At 38.1% G+C, this 20696-nt stretch overlaps 1 protein-coding gene across 1 annotated transcript in view; it reads left to right on the forward strand.

Annotated features, from left to right (window-relative positions):
• EPHA3 (EPH receptor A3) overlaps positions 1-20696 on the forward strand; it is a 223109-nt gene that overhangs the window by 177956 nt on the left and 24457 nt on the right. Inside the window, exons 10-12 of the mRNA XM_074148921.1 lie at positions 5358-5543; positions 10946-11007; positions 13317-13526. Coding sequence (XP_074005022.1) covers positions 5358-5543; positions 10946-11007; positions 13317-13526 — 458 coding nt within the window. The remainder of the gene's footprint in view (positions 1-5357; positions 5544-10945; positions 11008-13316; positions 13527-20696) is intronic.

The raw sequence follows: 20696 nt of genomic DNA on the forward strand, positions 1-20696 counted from the left end.
AGGGCACAAAATTCTTTTTCCCCAAAGAAAGCAGATAGGAAGACAGTTTTTTAAAGGACACCCATCAGCGCACAATTGACGCAGCGCTGTTGGGAGTAAAAAGAGAGTTCAGCCTCACTTCTCTGTTTCTCTTTAAAATCTGTCAGCACAGAAAACGGTATCAACTGTGAAGATGTTTTCTTTTTTTCCCTTAAAAGGACTGTTGACTATTATGCCTTGAGTGAAACCACAAACTCATTTCATACCAGTCACCACGCATCCATCAGACTGAAATGACCTTTGGTCATTGGATTGATTTTGGTCACTGCTTTGGATTTGAATTATCGATTTAGGACGAAAGGGTTGTCTGTCTGATAACTGATTGTCTGAACCTTACAGACTCCATAGATTGTTGGGTTTACAGAAAACAAACTGTCAAAATAAGCAGATTTTGTAGCAGAGGAGCCAGATTACAGAAAGTCTCATCACTGTGAGTTGTCCATGTTGCAATGCAGCATGTAGTTCCTGAGAGGATGTGTGCTTGCTCCTTGAAGTTAAGTGGCAGATTGTCTCGTCGAGTCAGAAGATCATGAAGTGTTAGCTTTCCTGCTAAATTAAAGCATTTGTGAGAGGTACTGTTGATTTTTAATCCATTGAAAATTACTAGGTTTTTTATTATTGATTTTTTTGCTTCTCTCTAAATTTACTATTTGAATTAAAACCATGAGATGAGAGAGGCAGACTTCTAGTTCACAGTAAAAGATTTTAATTTGGAAAAAAATGTAGAACCAAGCTACTTCACTCAGTGCATTTCCTGAATCACCTAGTAATAAGAAACAGTATTCATCCTCTCGTACTGCAGCTATTCAACTGCTTGTCTGAAGTTAGGTTATTTTCTACAAAGGTAGAATTCTTGTTCCTTGCTGATTTTAATTTTGCCCCACAAGAGTGCACTGTTCTCCATCATCTTCAGTCAAGACAGAAAAGCTCTGCTTGCTGCACATCATAGAGAATTAATATGGGGATAGAGAAGGAGCTACTGAAAAGTGAAGTCCAAGAGCAGTATCTTTCCTTATAAGAATTTCAGGAGCTTTCATTCACAAATGTAAGCTTTCTAAACTTGAGTTGTATGAGTATATGAATCTAGAAAAAAAAAATCAGAAGAATCAACAATATGTCATATTTTATAGCTCATTGTTCTGACCTAGTTTTAATCAGAATCCACAGGAGAATGAGAGGTAAACCAATATTTGCCAAATAAGGCCTCTGAAAGTGGAAGTAGAGTTTTCTGAGAGGAGGGATGTATCCTAAAAGAGTCAGGTGATTTAAAAATAAGTCCTTTGCTCCACTCCAGTGGAAGTGACAGTAGGTTCCTGCAGGTCCTCTATACTGAAGCTTGGACACAAGATATAATAAAGCCATTTGTTGGAGACCATAACTCAGATTCAGGTAGCCTAAACTACATATGACATTACAGTTAGCATTTCTATTAGCAGTTGCCAGAGATGCCAATGGGAAGAGCCAGGCAGGGAAGAACAGATGAAAATCAGGCTATAGAGTGCTGTGAGCTCCCAAAATGCATTCGTAGCATCACTTTACACTGCTGTCACGTTCATCATGTGCTAGCTTTTGCATTTGGAGTGGGTACCTCCAAGGCTGCTTCTGCAGTAACACTTCTTTCCTCCCCAAAAGCAGAAAGGCATTTCCTGTCTCTTGCTTGAGTCAATGACTTATTTGAGTGAATGACTTGGTCTTTTCCTGCCCTTCTCCTTTACAAATGCAAGTGTGAATGAAATTATAAAAAGACAGTGATTTGAGAAGAAGGGATTCATTTAACTGCATTGAAGTGTGACGTAAGTAATGAGACCTTCAAGTCAGGCAAGTAATCTTGATATTCTGAGGTACTTTTCCAAGTAGTTTTTCACAGCTTTAGCCAGAAGTCTCTGAGAATAGAGGGCAGCTTATATAGCTTTGAAAACATACCCAAATGCAATAAGGAAATACTCCTGTCCAAAAGAACCTCAAGAAAAACACAAGGGATTTTAGTGGGAGGCTAAGCATAAGAAAATTGCGGTCAGGAGCCACTTTTTCAGATTTTTCTTTACAGTAATTCTTTCTTCTAAAACAACTCACTTGTTTTTATGGATCCAGTTCAGCAAATCACTTTAAAAGTTCAAATCTGATTGGATAGCAAGAGAATACTACAGAAAGTACTTTCTTGATTTGGGATAGATTTAAGTATGTGCTTTGCTGAACATCAAAGCGAGCATTTGCTTTTCTTTCAAAGTTTAAACATACTTGTAGCATAACATCCTGTTGATCAAAGTGTTTCTAAAATCTAGGGGCCACCTGCCCATGAACTTATTGTGAAGGTTTGTGAGTGTCTTACTGAGGGGCTGTAAAACGTTGCTGAGGTTCATGAAACATTAAGCTTAGGTGCCTCTCCAACTCTGAGGGAGTTCTGTGCACAGCAGTACAATCATGATTTAAAACACAGCAAAGTAAAGGGAGTAGCTGATTTCACAGAATCATCTTTTACTTGTCTCCTGGGTCTAAATGCACAGCGAATGCCATTCACTGATGCACTAAGTAGCCTATTTAAAAAGAAATTAAGATCTCCTGAAGAGAGATATTTATATCATGAACAGCCCTCCTAATAATATCTATTTGCTTTCCACGTGTAAATAGACATATCAGTCTGCAGAGCAGGTTATACAATGTTTATGTGTAGCATAATTAAAAATAAACACTTCAGAAAGGTTTTACATGAAAAGCCGTCAACCTCACCTCTTAAAGTCTGTGTCAGGTTTTCCACCTTCCAACTCAAACACAAGTCCTTATTCCTCCTAAACAATACCTGATAAGATCCAGTCCATTTTTTACTGGGACCATATAGCATTTGCAGGAAAAAGTTGTAGTGTAACTGCATGTCACTATGGGTGTTGACCAGGTATATGAAAGAACCAAAGGTTAACGTAGTTGGGCTGCCCAGTGAGCTTTTTCCAGCAACATCATTACAAGAAGGTAAACCCATTACATATTGACAACAGCAAGCTCCATTGCTATGAAGAGTCCAACTTTTAGTCTCCTGGAGCATCCGCTGTCCTTGAGACACTCGTGGAATCCAATTAATCACCCAAGTTCTAAATTGTGCAGCCACGGCTAAATGGGACTGTGTTGATGGACATTAGCCATAAGCTTTTCCTTCCCAAAAGTCAAACAAATATCAGACATACAATTCCAGTCAGAAATGAAGGATTGACTGCTGGACTGCAATTTTTTTTCCTGATCTAACTGACCTTTATTCTAATTTGCAATTATTCTTTGGTTTGCCTCTTATGTATAGAAAAAGGCGTTGGTGTTCATCTCATTTATAACCACAGTTTTGATAAGCCAAAACTGTTGTCATGGCTCTCTCTTCCCATTTCTTGTTGTGTATAAATAGCACCAATTCCTTGAGCTTTGACGTGAACACCCAGCCCTGACTTTTAAGATTCTGGTTATTTTTATTACTCCCTTTATCATTCCTGTATCGCAGTGCCACAAATAGGACATGGACTCTAATTCCAACCATATTGGTGGCAAGCTGGTAAAAGAATAATTTCAATTTGCAGGTAAATGGGATGAATGTAACATCTAAAATGTACACCACATCGTATCATGTATGAAGTCAGTGATGAAGGGCTGTCAATCCATCACATATTTCTGAGTGTTAAATCTATGAAGAGCAATCTATGATTTCAATTTGCCTGTTAAAAATATCTTATGGGTGGGGTTTGGTCATTTTAGTTTTCACAGATGTTGTTTGATGTAAACAGTCAGCTGCAGAGATAAAGAATCATTGTGGGCAGATGAGCTCCAAGAGCCTTTGCTCTTTAGAAGCATAGTAATGCTATTGCATTTAGTATTATTCCACATTAAATTGGGAAAAGCTCATATGTAAGCAGTGTAATCACTCTTTCCATGATATTTCACTCACAAATAAAAACAAAATTCCCAGTTTGCATAAAAATGATACCAGCTTGATTTATATTTATGGGGTTTGTTTGTTTCCTCGTCAAACTTTCTGTGCAAGGCCACTTGACAAAATATGGCATATGAGGGGCTATTTATATATAGATCTCATGCATTTTGACAAAAGAACCAAAATAGGCATGTATTGTTGGAAAATGAGTGTTAAAGCCCTCCAGCAACATCCTCTAGTTTCTTGAAAGAAAAAAAAAAAAACAAACAAAAAAACAAAAAACCACACAACAAAACATTTTTCTTCTCTGTTCAGTAAAGTGTTTTCCTTGTCTTTAAGTGTAAATAATCACGTAGGGCAATTCTTGCCATAATATATCTTATATATTTTATCCAGTCTCTGTTTTTATTGTCATTTTCATTATTTCAGTTATTTTGTCATTAAAACAAGGAGACAAAAAGTTGCTATTGTATTTTTAGCTGGGATGTAGTGTGTGCAGTTTATTATATCAAATGAAATCTAAGATGCGGAGTTGCATAATTAGGAATCAAAAGTCAGCTGATGCTCTAATGTTTTTTAAGATACTGAAACTTCCTTACATGCTTTATGTAATCATTAGTTAAATATAGAAATACTCAAGTGAGATGTTTTCTTCCAGCAATTTGTGAACATATTTAATACTTGTTCATTTGAATGCTAAGATAATTTTCCCTGTACGCTCTTCTTGGATGTTACATAGCAAAGGATAAACCACGTTGTATAAAAGTAAACAAGTAGTTGCTGTCTATCATTTTCTATTTAGGTATCTCACACAATATACAATGGGCATAATATTAATGGTGGACTCTCAGGTCCCATAGTCCCATAGTGATGGTATATATTTGGATTATTAGATTCACCTGAATAATGACAGAACAAAGATAATCTGTATGGATTTCTTTTTTCTTTGCAGCTGTGTAGGTAAATTATTTTGTTATGTATTATCTTGCTACTGTAACTGAAATAAGTAAAATAACTGAGAACCATACTATCTCTGGTAGAAATGAAGAGTATAATGTTCACAAGGATGCATGACTATTCTGACCCTTCTGCATTAACCAGTTAGCCCTTCTACTATTGTCTTGAAGTGCATCAACTGAAACAAAAAGGGAATTTTCTGGTGACATTTATGCATTCCTCTGCTCTGCAGTCATCTGGATACGCAGTGTAAATAAGTGTCATTATCCAGTTTGACAGCTGGAGAACTCAAGCATGGAAATGTTAAGTAGTTGTCCGAAGGTTTCTTTGGAGCTCTGGTCTGTGGCCCACCAGTGAACATCACATTTCAGGGACTTTTGCTGGATGCTAAGTCTTCTTTCGTAAACCCTGTGAAATAACTACATTTTCACCTTTTGTCATTTTTCCACTTTTTTAGGGGAATTTGGAGAAGTGTGCAGTGGGCGCCTAAAGCTGCCATCTAAAAAGGAAATTTCAGTGGCTATCAAAACCCTGAAAGTTGGCTACACAGAAAAACAGAGAAGGGACTTCCTGGGAGAAGCAAGCATCATGGGACAGTTTGACCACCCTAATATCATTCGATTAGAGGGAGTCGTCACTAAAAGTAAGCTATGACAGGGACATCTGTTTTGCATGAGAGGTGTCACTGGAAGTCTCTTCCACCCTAAATTATCCTGTGATTCTCTGATCCTTCAAGGAAGAGCAAAAGCAAATAAAAACCTGAATCATCCATGTTTATGCTCTGCAAACCCTTCCAGAAACGTTTGTGGTTTAACCCTGTTAATATGTACCAAATATCCTTCAAAAGAGATAACAGCAGAAACATGTAGCTTGGCATTTGCAATGTATATTGTATTTCTTCAAAAGCAGGAAAAAAATTACACATGTTCAAGCATCAGCTAAGCCCAAACTGGGATGGATCCAATGAGGAATGGTGTTGGAGGCAATTGCCTGCGACGCAGCTCCAGCACCTTCACTGTCTTGCTGCTCTCAGGCTGTTGAGAACTTAAAAACAGCAGCCTGGGTTAATGAGATGGGGAAAATCAGGAAATAAAAATGATCTGCTTGAAAAGATATAGAGAACATGGAGAAAAATGAGCATTTCTGCGGAGCAGTGCAGCTTGGTAATAAAATGGCAGGTTAATAAACTCCAAAGCTACAAATTGCTACAAAGTGGCCAAGAGGCACTTGCTGATAATCTGTTAGGAGTCATGGTGTCTGATGTCCCAAGGTTTCCTAATTGCACTGAAGCCATATGTTCTGCTTTCAACTAAATTATTAGATTTTATCATGAGCACGAATTAATGAACCGCCTACCTGGCTACAGCAACTGATAGTATATCAATATATAAGTGCAAACTTTTTCCTACATGGTTTTCATGCAGGGAAAATACTCCATGTGATACTCACTATGTAACTAGTGTGAGGCATTTTAAAGATCCCAATCCTGTAGAATTTATACCTCCTAGTAAAAATCTCCAAAAAAATTTTGGGCCTTTAAGCTGTTAGTAGTAAAATTGATTTTATTTCTTTGATAACATTTATATTTTTACTAGTAGACATTTTCTTAATCTGCCTTTGGGTGATTTTGTTGTGGGTTTGTTTGGGGCGGGGGGGGTTGTGGTTTGGTTTGGTTTTGTTTTTTTTTGTTTGTTTTGTTTTTTAAAGCATGTTTTTGCCTATGTTTGTGATAACGAATCACCTTCTTGATTTGAGGCAAAAATATAACTGAAAACTCCATCCATGCTTGGTACCTTCCTGGGAAAGTAGCATATTCAAAGAACTCTCTCCAGGGATTTTGTTAAGATAACAGCAAGTTGTCAACAGGCATTCCTGAACGGTAGCATCAGGCTTAGAGCTTCTACTCAGCTTTCCCATGGCAGCCATGGTAGCCTCCAAGAAGCCACTCAGATCCTGCATGCTCTTCTCCTCATGAGCAGCTGATGGGATTTGGTGCTGGTGATGCTGCCTCATTTAGGCAAGTTCTGACTCTTGTTGCTTATGCTGCTGATAGTCCTCTACCTTGAGGTGGAAAGACAGAAATAGTTAGTAGTAGAAGAGAGAGATTGCACGAAGCACCACAACTGGTTTGTTTTGTAAGACGTAAATTTGGAGACTTTCTAAATTGCCTTTGCAGCATAAGGTGCTAAATTTAATGATCAAAGATTTTATATGAAGTATTCTTAAAAGAAAAAAATAATTCAGGACTGCTCTGAAATTTTACAGGGAAGTGGAAAAAGTTGGTAGGATGTTTCCTCGTTCATCCTAGAGGACTCTGCTGGCAAAGCAGCTCCTTGTCATTTCGGTGAACTGCCTGGAATGTGCTGAGGACATTTCCAGTTTAACTGGGTAGAAGCATAACAAATACTTTGTTAAGTAGATCATTTTATTGGTTTTAAGGAATCGTGCTTTTAAAATTGCGTGATTCAAGGTTTCAAAAACATAGACAGGCATGAAAATTTCATAGCTTACTGCAAGAAATTGTATGAAATAAAAACACAAAAGAATGTGTCTAAAAATAACTAGTGAAAGGTATGTAAAACCCCATATGTTATGAAGAGACATAATTACAATAATAATGCTTTCTCGAGGTGTGATTCATGAAAGTCTATTTTGCTGATTTAAATAATGAAGGAGTTATTCTTCAGCTTAGGTTTCATAGTCCCATTAGGAAAGGACAGCCAGATCTGCCTGTGTAAGTCCAAGTTATCACCTGCTTTGTAACGGCATACGCTTTATGCAGTCAGAATAACAATTACAGTCCCAAAATTATTTGAAACACCAGCATCAGTCTGTACACAGCTGAGCTAAAATCTGTTTTGTTACATTTTGTATTTCTGTGGCACTTGAGGAAATAATTTAATTGCTGTGCATGCAGGAATTTGTGCATTGCTTTTGAATGTGCATTACTAATTCTGTCTGTATCCTGTAGAAGTGACTGTTAGTAAGTTTGCTACTCAGCTGTATTCACAGCAGACTGCTATCGGTTTCGGGGGGGCTGGGAGTGCCAGCTGCCTATCACGTTTAAGTATGAGAGAGCAAGCTCTGAATATTCCCATCTGAATTCAATATAAGCCTCAGGGATACAACACCCTTTCCAGACAGCTTGAATACAGCAGTTGAGAAAACTGCTCTGGAACTGTTTGTATCCATTTTACTGGGTAAAATTATATGGCATAAATGCAAGTAATAATAATTTATTTTCTTTAACATTTGGTAGGGTGACAGAAGGACAAGAAGGTTGTGGAGTTTGCTTTTTTTAAAACAAACCAATATACTGTAATAGCAAATTAGCAAGTGTTCATATTTTTTAACGATAGCTATTAAATCACCCTCAAAAGTGTTAGTTTATGTACAGTCAGTATAGAGCCTGTGGATTATTTGCTGGATTTCTCTCAGTACAGGTAATGCATGATAAACTGGCGATATAACCTTTTCTTCATTAACCAAATTCTTTTAGACAGGTGGCCCTTAGCAATGATCTTGCTTTTCATACTAAGCAGATCTTCTGAAGCAACTCTTAATAACTGCAGTTGTCACGATCCCTGTAACAGGACCATTTGGTGTGAGAAGTTCTCAGGCTGGGGTGGCTGTGGTTTGCCGGCGGGACAAGCCACCAGCAGAATGAAGGGGGTTGTACCCACCAGATAAGACTTCAGTCCTTTGCTCCAATACAGAGCTGTTCCCTTGCTTCACGTTGATTTCTGTTCTGCACTTTCCTGATGCACCGGTCTCCTGGGCGCACTGTAGGCAGTAGTCTTAATAACCAGTGCACATGTTCTGCTTAGTTTACTGATAATTTACAGCAATTTGTAGCCTGTTAGTATAATAAATTTCGGCAACACTGTTGACACAAGTTGTTATCATGTATAAACGGCTGTGCTTTGATAAATGAATGCAGAACACTCCTTTAAAAGTGCACCGTGTTGCTTCAGAGCATATGCTTCTTATTATGGACACATTTCCAACTGAACAAGAGTGAAACCCTGCACTTAGGGCTTTAAGACTGGGTGAGCAAGGCGGGAGGATGCTCTCTTAATAATTTGAAAGACGTATCTTAGACGTCTCTGATTTCAGTCGTCTGATGTGTCATAAAATTGACTGAGTTTATACAAAAACCAGGCCACTGTCTCCTGGTTTCAAAGTACATGGATTTATGATAGAAATTTTTGGATAGCCCCACTGGTGCACTGCCCTTTACTTGAAAGATCCAGCAGCATTTTCTGTGCATTACCAGAAATGCCTTTGGGTTTATGTTACACGCACAGTGTGAGGTACATTTCCTTGCACTGCATATTTCTTGCTAACAAGAGTAAGGAAGCAACAGAAATTTTTTGGAGGTTTTACATCATTAGGTCTTTTATCTCTAGCGTATCCTATATAATTTAAGATTAATGTTTTGGATAAAGAGTTTATTCCTACTAGGTAGTGGATGACAGGGTCAGTTACCCATTAGTGTGACTCCCACAGTATAACCCATCATTTGCACAGCAGAGAGAAGATATTTTAACCCATTAAACCATGCAACGAGGACAAAGGATTTTCTTCTCATTATATTAAACTCATTCATTGAAATTAATATTTCTCTTCTAAGAATTTCTATTTGGTGAAAGTTGTAGTTTCTGAAAAACAAACAAAAAAGGAGTTGTTACTATTTACTTTGCTTTTTTAATGGCTTTCTTGCTTTTAATTATACTGGATACCTCTTTCAAGCTTCATGCTGTTCAATTTTAAAAGTTAAAAATATCACCATGCCTGCTATACAACATGCAGGCTTTTGTCATGCTTTTATGGTCAGATGCCTTCCTGTATTATATGTGAAATAATAATTCATCTCCTTAAATAACTTCATGCTCTTACCCACCTTTCCCTCCACCACAAACAGAAAATAAACAAAGCTTTAGAAAATATTATGAAATAATAAAATCCATATGATGGTAAAATATTAGCAGGGCAATGACCTTTGTCTGGAAACTTCACCGTAATCACATTAATTTCTGCATTCATTTCTCTCCCAACATGTCAGAGCTCCATATAAAATCTTGGTTATGTTACAAAATACCTTAGGGTAGAAAGAATGGTCTGAATTCTGATCTGAATCTGCACGGACAAGTTTTGAAAGATACTAGAGGCTTTTCAAGGACGGAGGGCTGTTTCTTTAGGGCGTGCCGCTGCCCCGTGGATGCAGTGTGCTCGGCCCCCGACTAAGTCGTGCTTGGCAGGAGGGGAGGTTTGTGTTATCAGTGATCCCACCGCAGAGGGAGGCAGGACTGCCTGGACAGAGGCCTAACCCCCAGCACTGGAGGGTGGCTGTGTTACAACTCTGCTTTTCTTTCCAATGCCCTCTGTTACTTCTACTCTGCACTTTCCCTTCCACCTCTATCTCCACCCCAACATTTTCCTTGGCTTATGCTAGGAAAATACTGAAGCTCTACAATTTAAATGCATTGTAAATACCCTCCTGAGGAAGAGGGTTTGTGCTACTGCCTCCGTGAATGCTATTTAATCTCTCCCTTACCGCAGTATCTGAGGAACATATTGACTGTGCCCATGCAGACCAAGGACATGGTCTGGAGACAACCTCTGGAGAGAAATTGCAATGCCCTCCACAGCAAGCGCCCGGTTGCCTTCTAGAGGAAACCTGGGGGCAAATGCACGGCAGAATGCACCTACTTCATTACATAAATTCAGCAATTATATGAATGATTATGTTCAGCAGTGGTGAATAAGACACCTCATACTGAAAATGCTTCACTTTGTGTCCTGGGACTTGAGTTGCTAAAAATTGTATCAGTCTGTGTTGAAATGACTGTGTTTCTGTCGATGTCAGTGAAATCACAATTATGTTGTAGACAGAGCTGGTTTTGCCTATGCATCTTTTGCTTTCTTTCTAAATATAAAATTAACCTTGGGATTTGGAAGGTTTGGGCACACTTCTGAAATGCCTGTTTTCACTGATCATTATGCATTCATTTTAAATGCTTGACCCCTGTAATATATTTGCAGGTAAACCAGTTATGATTGTTACTGAATATATGGAAAATGGTTCCTTGGACAGCTTCCTACGGGTAAGTGCAATAGAGAACTAGATGATGCAGGACTGGCTCCTGTTCTGCATTTTTTATGAATTTGCTGCCACTATACTCTGATTCATCAGCAGCTTTTGTTGCTTGATACTTCATTATTTCCATTTGGTTTTGTGTGCGTTATGATGTGCTCAGATAGCCAGGTAGGGATCTGCTAGTCCCTTTTGACTGCTTGCAGTAAGCATTATTCCAAAATGAAGAACATTTCTGTTTTATTAGTACGTCACATCAATAAAAACAAACCAAAACAAAACAACATTCTGGCACACAAAAATGGAAATTGTTTTTCTGAGGACTGAATTACTACTGTAATGCAGTTATGCTTATTGGTTGGCAGCCTGTATGTCTTAGCAAGCGATTTCCAAAGTGAACAGATTTGTGGAAATTTTATCAGTAAACCAATAGTACTGAGCCAAGAGCCTTTTCCTTAAATGTGAACAGTTTAGGGAATAATCCTATACCTGAGGGTGTTTGAAATGTTTTGCTAGCAAACTTTATTGGCCTGTTTTCTTTCCCCAACCTTAGACATACTAATACTGTTGTTGATTTATCTTTGTTTTCTGTCAAAGTTGGTAGCGAGCCTAAAAAAATCTGAATGCTCCCTGTGTCACCAAGATTTACTTGTGGCAAAACAAGAAGTGTAGCAGAAATGAAATCCCATCTGAGGGGAAACGCTAGTTTAATTTTAATTTGTTAGGGCAAACTCAGTTGTGGCTGGGAGACTGCTTTGGTTCTGCCATGGTTGAATGACATTATCCCCCAAATTCATAACACTGAACTAGACGTTTAACCCCAAAAGGGGATATATTGTCAACCTTAGTTTCAGTATGTACTATATATGTTATGATGTCCACTGGAGCATGTAAAATACATATAAATAATGTGTCAGTATATCTGAATGAAATATGTCTGTACTGAACTGTATATATTTTGTTTAGGCTAAAAATCCTTGAAGAAAGCTCTGAGCAAAGGAGAATTATTTCTGACTGTACAAAACAGTTGTTCACCTTGTTCGTTCATTTGAGTGTAGATTTTTTGTATTATTTTTTTTACTGCTGTTGTGTGGAATCGTAGATAAGAACTTTGTGACTCATTAATATCACAGGCAACCCAGGCAATACAACCCTTTTCATAAATGCCTTTTAAAACTGTATAGCTTGCTTTCCCTATTGCTATTAAAAGGCTATCTCAGCATCTCATTCCTTTCATGGTTAGAAACCTTCTTCTGATTTCTAGCTAAATCTTTTCCATGGTCCTCTTGTTTTGGCTCTAGTTAAAGGTTTCGTAACAGGGAACTGCTAAGAGTCTTTTATAATAATGAATTTCTTCATGAAAGGGAATTCTGAGAGGCTCTTTAAGCATCTGCTGTGCCATATATTAGTCTAATGTTTACAGTGCTAATATCACCCCTAAGTATATTAATCAAAAATGAAATTAATGCAATCCATCTTGGAGACTGATTCGTGTGAGCTCACCCCACATGGCAGAGCCAGCTCCCATGTATTTAATAAAATTCTGGAAGAAGCGGCAGGAAGAGCTGGAGAGCTGCCCATGATACATTTACAGCACTGGGGGATTCATCTGAGAGCTGGACTAGGACGTACTGTTGTCCTGGCATCTACGTATCATGATATATATCAATATCAAAGCTAGATGTTAACAAACAGCATTAGTAAGAGCTGGGAGATTTAAAACACGTGTCTAGAAGTAGACAATTAGAGATATATGCAACTATTTGTTTCTAGGCTAAGTCACAGTGTGTTTAAGTGATTTTTGTGTTTCTGAAGTTGAGGAAAATTTTGAGGAATAAGTTTAAATTTAATGAAATTTGAAAGCCACTGAATGAGATGAGCATTTGCTTTTGTTAGAAAAAAATGCTTGTGTGATAGAAAACTTTCATTAGTCCGTTGGGTAAGGCTGGGATTTTCACTAAAAATTCCTATGACCTGTCGGGGAAGTTGGACATCTGTTTCCCTAATGTCCTGACACTCCAGTCCCGTGAGCACACACCACTTAGATTTATGTGACACTTTCACACAGGTCCCATCTAGGAAATTAAAATTCTGATGACAGCAAGACCTGAAAAAAATGAATTTTTAACTGAATTGAAAATCCATCTCCTTCCCTCAGCTGACTGGGATATTATCCAGATCAAAGTAGTTCCACACATTTAAATCATGACCCCTGACTCATGAGCTCTTCACTCGAGGAGCTTCTAGGGTCTTTATCAAAAATTCTGTGCAAGGAGGGACATGAACAATCTCTGAAATGACATTTCAAATGTTTTCCAGAAACATGATGCCCAGTTCACAGTCATCCAGCTAGTAGGCATGCTTCGAGGGATCGCATCTGGCATGAAATATTTGTCAGATATGGGTTATGTCCATCGAGATCTAGCTGCTCGTAATATCCTCATCAATAGTAACTTGGTATGCAAAGTCTCAGATTTTGGTCTCTCTCGTGTACTGGAAGATGACCCAGAAGCTGCTTACACCACAAGGGTGAGTTTCTGTGTTTGTTTAGCCTTTTAAATTTCTTGTTGATTTTGACAAAGTTAGACTGAATTCTGAGGGAATCCCTGAGGCTTGTACTCTGGGTCGCAGGGGCCATCCAGTCTTGACAGGCCCAGAGATGTTCAATAAACCATAAACTCATCACAGCTATTTTTTAATTCATGTTTAGTTCAGAGAAGCTAGAAAGCAAAAAATTTGGTTTCTGTTGGTAGATTATTTTTCTTAAAGTATGCAAAATTCATGGCTGTTTCTTTCTGCTGAATGTGTAAAGCAGTGAATACCACAATTAAGACATGACTTAGTTTGGCATACAATAATGTAAGTCTTATGTGTGCTTTGGGCAGGTTTTGTTATACTGCTGATTTAGCTCCCACACAGTAATAAGAAATCCTACCCAGAATTCTGGTAGGCATATGGGACATATGCCTTATTCGAGCATACTGATATCATTGTTCTGCAAAGGTGTATCGGTTATACCTGCTGTTGTACCCCTAACTAAAAACTTGAGTAAAACAAAAAATGAAGTCTTGCTTAACAATGTAATAAACCTCCTGTTCTTTCTCCTTCTTATGTCATATTTATAAAGTGGTACCCATCTCTTAGAGTTGTAATGATATCAAGGAGGAGACTGTTTCATCCTGAGATAGAGAAACTTTTATCAGATAGGGGACTGTCCATACTGTAGGCTGCTGCTTGTTTCTTTTCTGGATTTCATTCTGCCTAAATAGCTAACTGGAAGCTATGCTGTTGGTTTAGAGCCTTAGAAAAGCCACATTGTCTTCTAAATACAGCTGTGCTACACAAACCAGGACAACACCTCTTGTTCTCCCCTGAATAACTCTTCTGGTTTATTGTGGAGACCTTGAAGGCATACATTTAGCTTTGTGTATGTAGATATTACACAGGGATGTCTGGTTGTTCACTTTAATCCTATTGCAAGTGGATTTTATTAACTTTAGAAAAAGTGGCATTAATCTCCAGTATCTTAGTCAAGTGTAATTTGCAGTGATGCCTAGTAATCATCTCCTCTTCACTGTACAAACCAGATTAGAGTAGAATGTATCAGCAAAATCTTAATGTGTGTTTTCTAGGCCTTCCTTCATTCCTGATCGCTGACAGGAGCAATCAATTATTGTGGTAGTTTGCACGCTACCTTCTTCATGATTGAAATAAAATAACATGTGACAAATGAGTAAAGAAATCCTAGCTGTTTTCTTACATATTATATATACATTATAAACACATACATTTATAGATACATATTTATCAATCATGCCTTCATAACTTACCAGGCATAAAGACTCTATTCTTTATTTGACCTTTCAGTGCTTTCTTTGACCTCCGATAATCTCTGGCATGTTGTGAGAATTATGCAGTATATAACACTTTAGAAAACAGTCTGCAGAGATCTCTCATGGCTCATATAAAGAGACATTAGTAGGAGCAAGCAGTTTTCATGCCCAGTATAGGTGCAGCATTCATAAGTAAATATTAATATAATGCAAGAATTCTTCAAAAGAAAATAGTCTGTAATTCAGACAGAGGTTTATTGCCTTGTCAGGTATGCTTGCCTGCCCTCTTCTTAAAAAATCCTGTGAAAGTAATGGGTGTTAGCGTCTCCGAGGTAAACAGTTCTAGATATGGTATTTATCTAGTCTCATATTTAACTTCCCTCCCCCAGGATGTACGCTTGCAAGCTAAAGCAATTACTCTGTGTCCTACCACTACTGCCCATAGGCAGGTGATCGATCACCACTTCAGAGCAGCTGCCTATATGCATGGAGATTGCTGTCCTCTTCACATGCATCCCTCCATTCTTTTATTTTCTGAGCAATTTTTCCAAACTTGCCCTTCTTGCTGGTCTCCTTTAGATTCTTTTCAACTTAACTACATTTTCCTTAAATGTGATGCCCAAAAGGGGATACTAATCCCCAGCACCAAGCATAGCATATATATCTCATGTTTCTTACACATGCCCTTTCTGTTAATATCTCTCCGGGGGCAAGAAGTCTCTATGTCTCCTTCCACACCCAACACAGCTTTGCCACATGGTTGGCTCCTGTTCCTCTGCTCAGACACATACCTCTGCCAGGCTTTGAAGTTCAGTCCTCTTATTCCAAAATTTATCTGAGCATGCAAACTCATCTATAACTTAGTAATGGCGTTTTATGTATTCACATAAAGAGCTGAGTCCTAGTTAACTTAGATGCATCAAACTGCATAGCATACAACTTTACAAGGGAAGCACACTTACCTGAAAATGAAGCGAACATCAGTGACTCTTATCCATGGGTGAGCTAGGACAAACCAGGGTGCAGAGGGTGTCAGTGTTTCTGGCCACTGTTACATGTGAATTTCCTATGGCTCAGTGCAGTGTTGATTATTTTTTTTTAATTCTTCCTCTTCTTCTTCCACCTATTTTCTAAGCCTGCTTGCCTATTTACATTTGGATTGTGAAATCAGATGGAAAGAAACTATTTTGTAAAGTGTAATCATCTGTATTTAGTAAACTCCATCTGGCATTTATGGTGTATCTGCAAACTCCTGCAGGAAGATGCTCAGATAATTAAAACCTTCAAATACAACCTAGGAAACATCTAATTTTCTTCAAAATTCATTGCTGAATATATCTGTGTCACAACTTGACTCTGAGAGAAGGACAAGGCTATTTGCTAGTCATCTTTTTGCTTGAGTTTCCTTTGAAGTGAATCTGGTATACGTGTTCAGGTAGTGTGTCGCTGGGTATGTTTGATCCCCAGCTTAAGCAGCTGGGGATCATGAGTGTGAAACGGAGCTCCAGTCCACTGGAAGAAAGCTGGGCAGTTCATATTCCTGCTGTTTAGTCATATCACAAAATACAGTACCTAGGCTGCTTCTAGTGCGTTTCACAGGCACTAATTATATGGTAAAACCAAGACAAAAATAGTGCCACTTTTCAAAAAAATGGCATCATGCCAAACAATTTCATGCCTTAACAACTAAAGGATGACAACTACCCTGTAGGATCTTTGAAAAGATAAAAAAAAAAAAGTAATCCAAGTTATAACACAATTCCAAACATTCAAACGGTAAAGAGTGCATATTATATTAATGGTTAGAGACTTTTGCCTCCTCTCCAACTCTTCCCACTCCCGGTTCTCCGTTTAATACCAGGGGTACTAGGTAAATTTATACAATTAGCTGCAAAGAGTGAGGTTTTATCTATTTAGCCTCCTCTTCTACCGCTATTTTCCACCTGTAAATGTCAAAGCCTGAGAACAATTCCATTGCTTTAATTCATGATTGCAATTCAGGATTGGTGTACCCCCAAGAAGCCCAGTCAGTCCTTCAGGCTTTCAATACACACCACTGAATGGGTGAAATTTTATGTTGTTCTGTTCTCAGAAGCTATATCTGAAGCTTTGCGTGGAGGATATGAACATCTATTCTTTTATATATCAATAATGTATGTACCCCTTTATATATCAATACATAATCTGTGACATTCATGCTATTGTACAAGAGCTCTGAAGGACAATGCAAAGATCACAGGTGGATATGTGAAATACAGGGAATCGAGAGTTGTAAGAAAACTTTGCTACCCGACAGGGTCATTTTTTACCTCTTGAATTATTGTCACTGACTCGATACCACAAAAAGCCTTTGGCAGCCTGTGGTCTGCCTGCTTACAGAAGCAGAAGCCAGCATGTGAATTAGATTGACTGTTTGGATTTTTTTTTTTACTGAGCCTTTGTGCTGGAGGGTATGTACTGTAATTATCTATGTTCTCCGCACCTATTCACTTTTAATTGAAAGGCCAAGATTGTATTAAAATTGTCATGGTCAAATTGATCCTTTTTATTCTTATTATTTTTAGATGTCTGTATGACAAGTAGGTGGACTAATGACACAGTATGAAGTGGAAGTAAATTTAAACCATCACACATGTAGAGGGACTGTAATTATGTCTCTCAAAGGCATAATATTTGGGTAATCAGTAGACGAACTTTGACTATTTAAATGCATGTTCGTGGCATTTCAATGTAAAACACTGTCCAGTTATTATATTTGCATGGATAACTTCTCATTAAATCTACATCACTTCAAAAAATACTGTGCTTTGATGGCAAGTGTTCTGGTAGCCTGTGCCCCCAGGTAACAGTGCCAGAGCAGGGAGAGCACGGCAAGGCACTCCTCCGTTCCGTGCCACAGGGAAGGGCACACAGGTCCTTTTTGTTATGCACACATTACTGCAACTGGCACTTGACAGAAATTTATCATGGTTTGTTCATTCCCTATATATGCAAAAACGCTGTAATACCGTCTGAAAGTATTGAAGGGTGTGGTTGAAAAAAAAAAGAAAGAAACCCCACAAATTCCCTTGCCTGATAAGCAGGAGGAGAGAAGCAGAGCTCTGTTATCATTTACCACTCGGCAAGGACATAATGTCAAGATAAAATATTCATTAGTAAGGGATGAACAAGTAGTATCAGGTAATTTTCAGATGCTTAAGAGGGTAGGTCATGCTCATCTCACTCACATGAAACCGTCTTGCTCTGTACCAGTAAGATATCTCCTGAACTAGCCTAAGTCTTCATGTAATGAATTAATGTCAGGCTTTTACCTTCAGGTTTCCCTGCAAAGTTCTTCTGATAATTCTGTTAGAATCCATTTTTCTTGATTCTCCTCTCCCCAGGCCTGTGGCTTAGGTGCCTGTGGCAGTCGCCCTGTAACAGATTATAAATCAGAATATTGGAATGGGTTATGAAGGCCTGGAAACAGCTGCCTTGTGCCGGAGTGCCAGACGTGCTAGAAATAAATTGAGGACTTCATTGACTTTAGACGAATTATGCTGAACAACCAGATACTGTAGGAATCACAGCTCCATCCAGAGCAGATAAAACCTTTGGTTACTGCTGGCTCACTAATTTCAAACCTTGAGAGTGATTCTCTGACCTAGACTGTCTGGGATTTTGAGCTGCAATAAAAAACTCCTACAATTTCTAGTACTGATGCTTTTCTACTCAAAAAACTTACTTGGCTTCATGACAAGCATGCTCTTAAATGAAGACCATGACAAAAATATATAAAACCTGTATTTATCTTTAGAAAATAGTCACTATATATATTACCAATAGCTAGTGATGCATACACATGTAGATTTCTCTTTATAATCCTGTACCGAACAGATTTGGGCAAACCTTTTTCCTAGGCATATCTACAATGATTTTTCATATAGCAAGCTTGTCTCACGTGCTCAGTCCTGATAGTACTAATTTTGAAGGGTAGGAGTCCAGGAATACCAGCCAATAATATCAGAGTTTCAGATTTTCCAGTGGAGGATAATTAACAGAGATAGCATAAAAAGATTAAATTGTATGAAAGCAACCAATACATAATTTAAAAAAGTCAAGCAAGTAGGATTTCTTAGCACTTTCATCGTAGCAATTTACAGAGCAGGAATCATTATATGCATTTTAAATATTGGGAGACTGGAGAGAGGGCATAAAAACCAAATTAGTAAAGAAACAAGTATGGGAGCTTAGTTTTCCCAGCTCCAGCTCTATGATCTAAGAGAAAGTGTTTGGTTTAATTTATGCAAAGGTAAATTATGTAAGATATCTTTGATCCTGGCAAAGGATATTGCAAAGAAAGTCCTGATTTCTGGCAAAGCAGAAACTTGAAGAGGTGATATGTGTCCAAATGAGATGTGTATTTCTCAAAAATGGTGGAAGTGAGAAGGGATTTTCTAATGCTGAACGATCATGTCTTTTTAATTTCAAAATAGACTATTTGAATTACAGCAAGCCTTATCATTTTCAAAGGTAATAACAATAGAAAACTATGTATTTAGTTTGATGTGATTCTTCAGATTTTATGCATATGTTGGTATTTGGACATCTGCTAAAATGTGAATGTCACATAATCCTTTGGGGGGAACTGTTTTTGTGTTAAAATGCTTATTTGTCTAAAAAATATTTACCAGAAATTATTTTTTTGCTCTTTGTCTTAAATTATTCAACAAATTAGACAATAAAGTCCCCTTTGAAATACAAACATTGACAGTTTTGTGAGAAATTGGAAAGCAGAATAGCAAAATTATAGTTTTACACTATTCAGTGGCAGTTGATTTCTTCTTTTAGCTACATTTTAATACTCTCCTTATTTTACTCTCATTTATGGTAATGCTACATGTAGCTTGTATAGAGTTGCATAGAGTTACATGTAGATTGTACATGTAGAGTTACATGTAGACTTGTATAGAGTTACAGCTGAGACTTAGCAAAGAAAATTTATTTCTTCATAGTGGAGTCTAGAGTTGATGTACCTTCATTTTTCACTAGAACAAACAAAGCTAGAACTTTGTTTCATTAAGCTTACAATCTTCCTTAACCTGCAATAAAGCAATCCCAAAATGTTTGGAGACTAATTAATGTCATTTTACATAAATGCGTTTCTCCAATTGTATAAATGACTTTTTCTGTAAGATCACAAAGGTAAAGACCTCTTCTCAAATATAATATTTCCTGCCCTTGACTAAAATGCTTATATTCTAGGCATGAGCACATTTTTCTGTGTGACATCTGGCAATTATTTCTCAAGGGTTCGGCAAGAAGGGCTCCATTTTTGTGTCTTAACACGAAATTGAAAGAGTGAGCCTAAAGCCACCCACAGAAATTCGGATTCTTGAGAGTAAGGTTCTGAAAACTCCAAAACGGTACTTCTGTGTTTCACAGAACAAGCCACTATGCTGAGGCAAGAAAAACAACATAACTGCTTCCTGCCTCTAGGGCTTTCTTATGTGGCACATCCTAGGTATTGGTTCTGTCATCCCTCTATTCAAAATGTAGCTGAAGCAATTGATGGAGAATGAGGCCCAACCTGGCTACATTGCCATAAGCCCACTGATGACACCTAGCTCTGCATCTCACCTTCTTTCAAATCAGATGGCGCAGCTTCTTTCCTGGAAGGTCTGATGCCTCTGGGCACAAGGGGAGGGATCAGCAGAGGTGAGAGGAGGCTTGGGGCTTGTCTGAGTTGGTAGTGCTACCGTCAGAAGCAGCAAGGATCAACAGTTCCCTCTTTTACGTCTCCACCTGGCCAGGAATTTGAAATGTTTCATCTCAAACCGAACGCCAATGTTGGTCTGGTGTGGTCCCTGCCGGACATGCCCATCTG

The sequence above is a fragment of the Numenius arquata genome, chromosome 1 (genome assembly GCF_964106895.1).
Source record: "Numenius arquata chromosome 1, bNumArq3.hap1.1, whole genome shotgun sequence".
Classification (NCBI taxonomy): Eukaryota; Metazoa; Chordata; class Aves; order Charadriiformes; family Scolopacidae; genus Numenius; species Numenius arquata.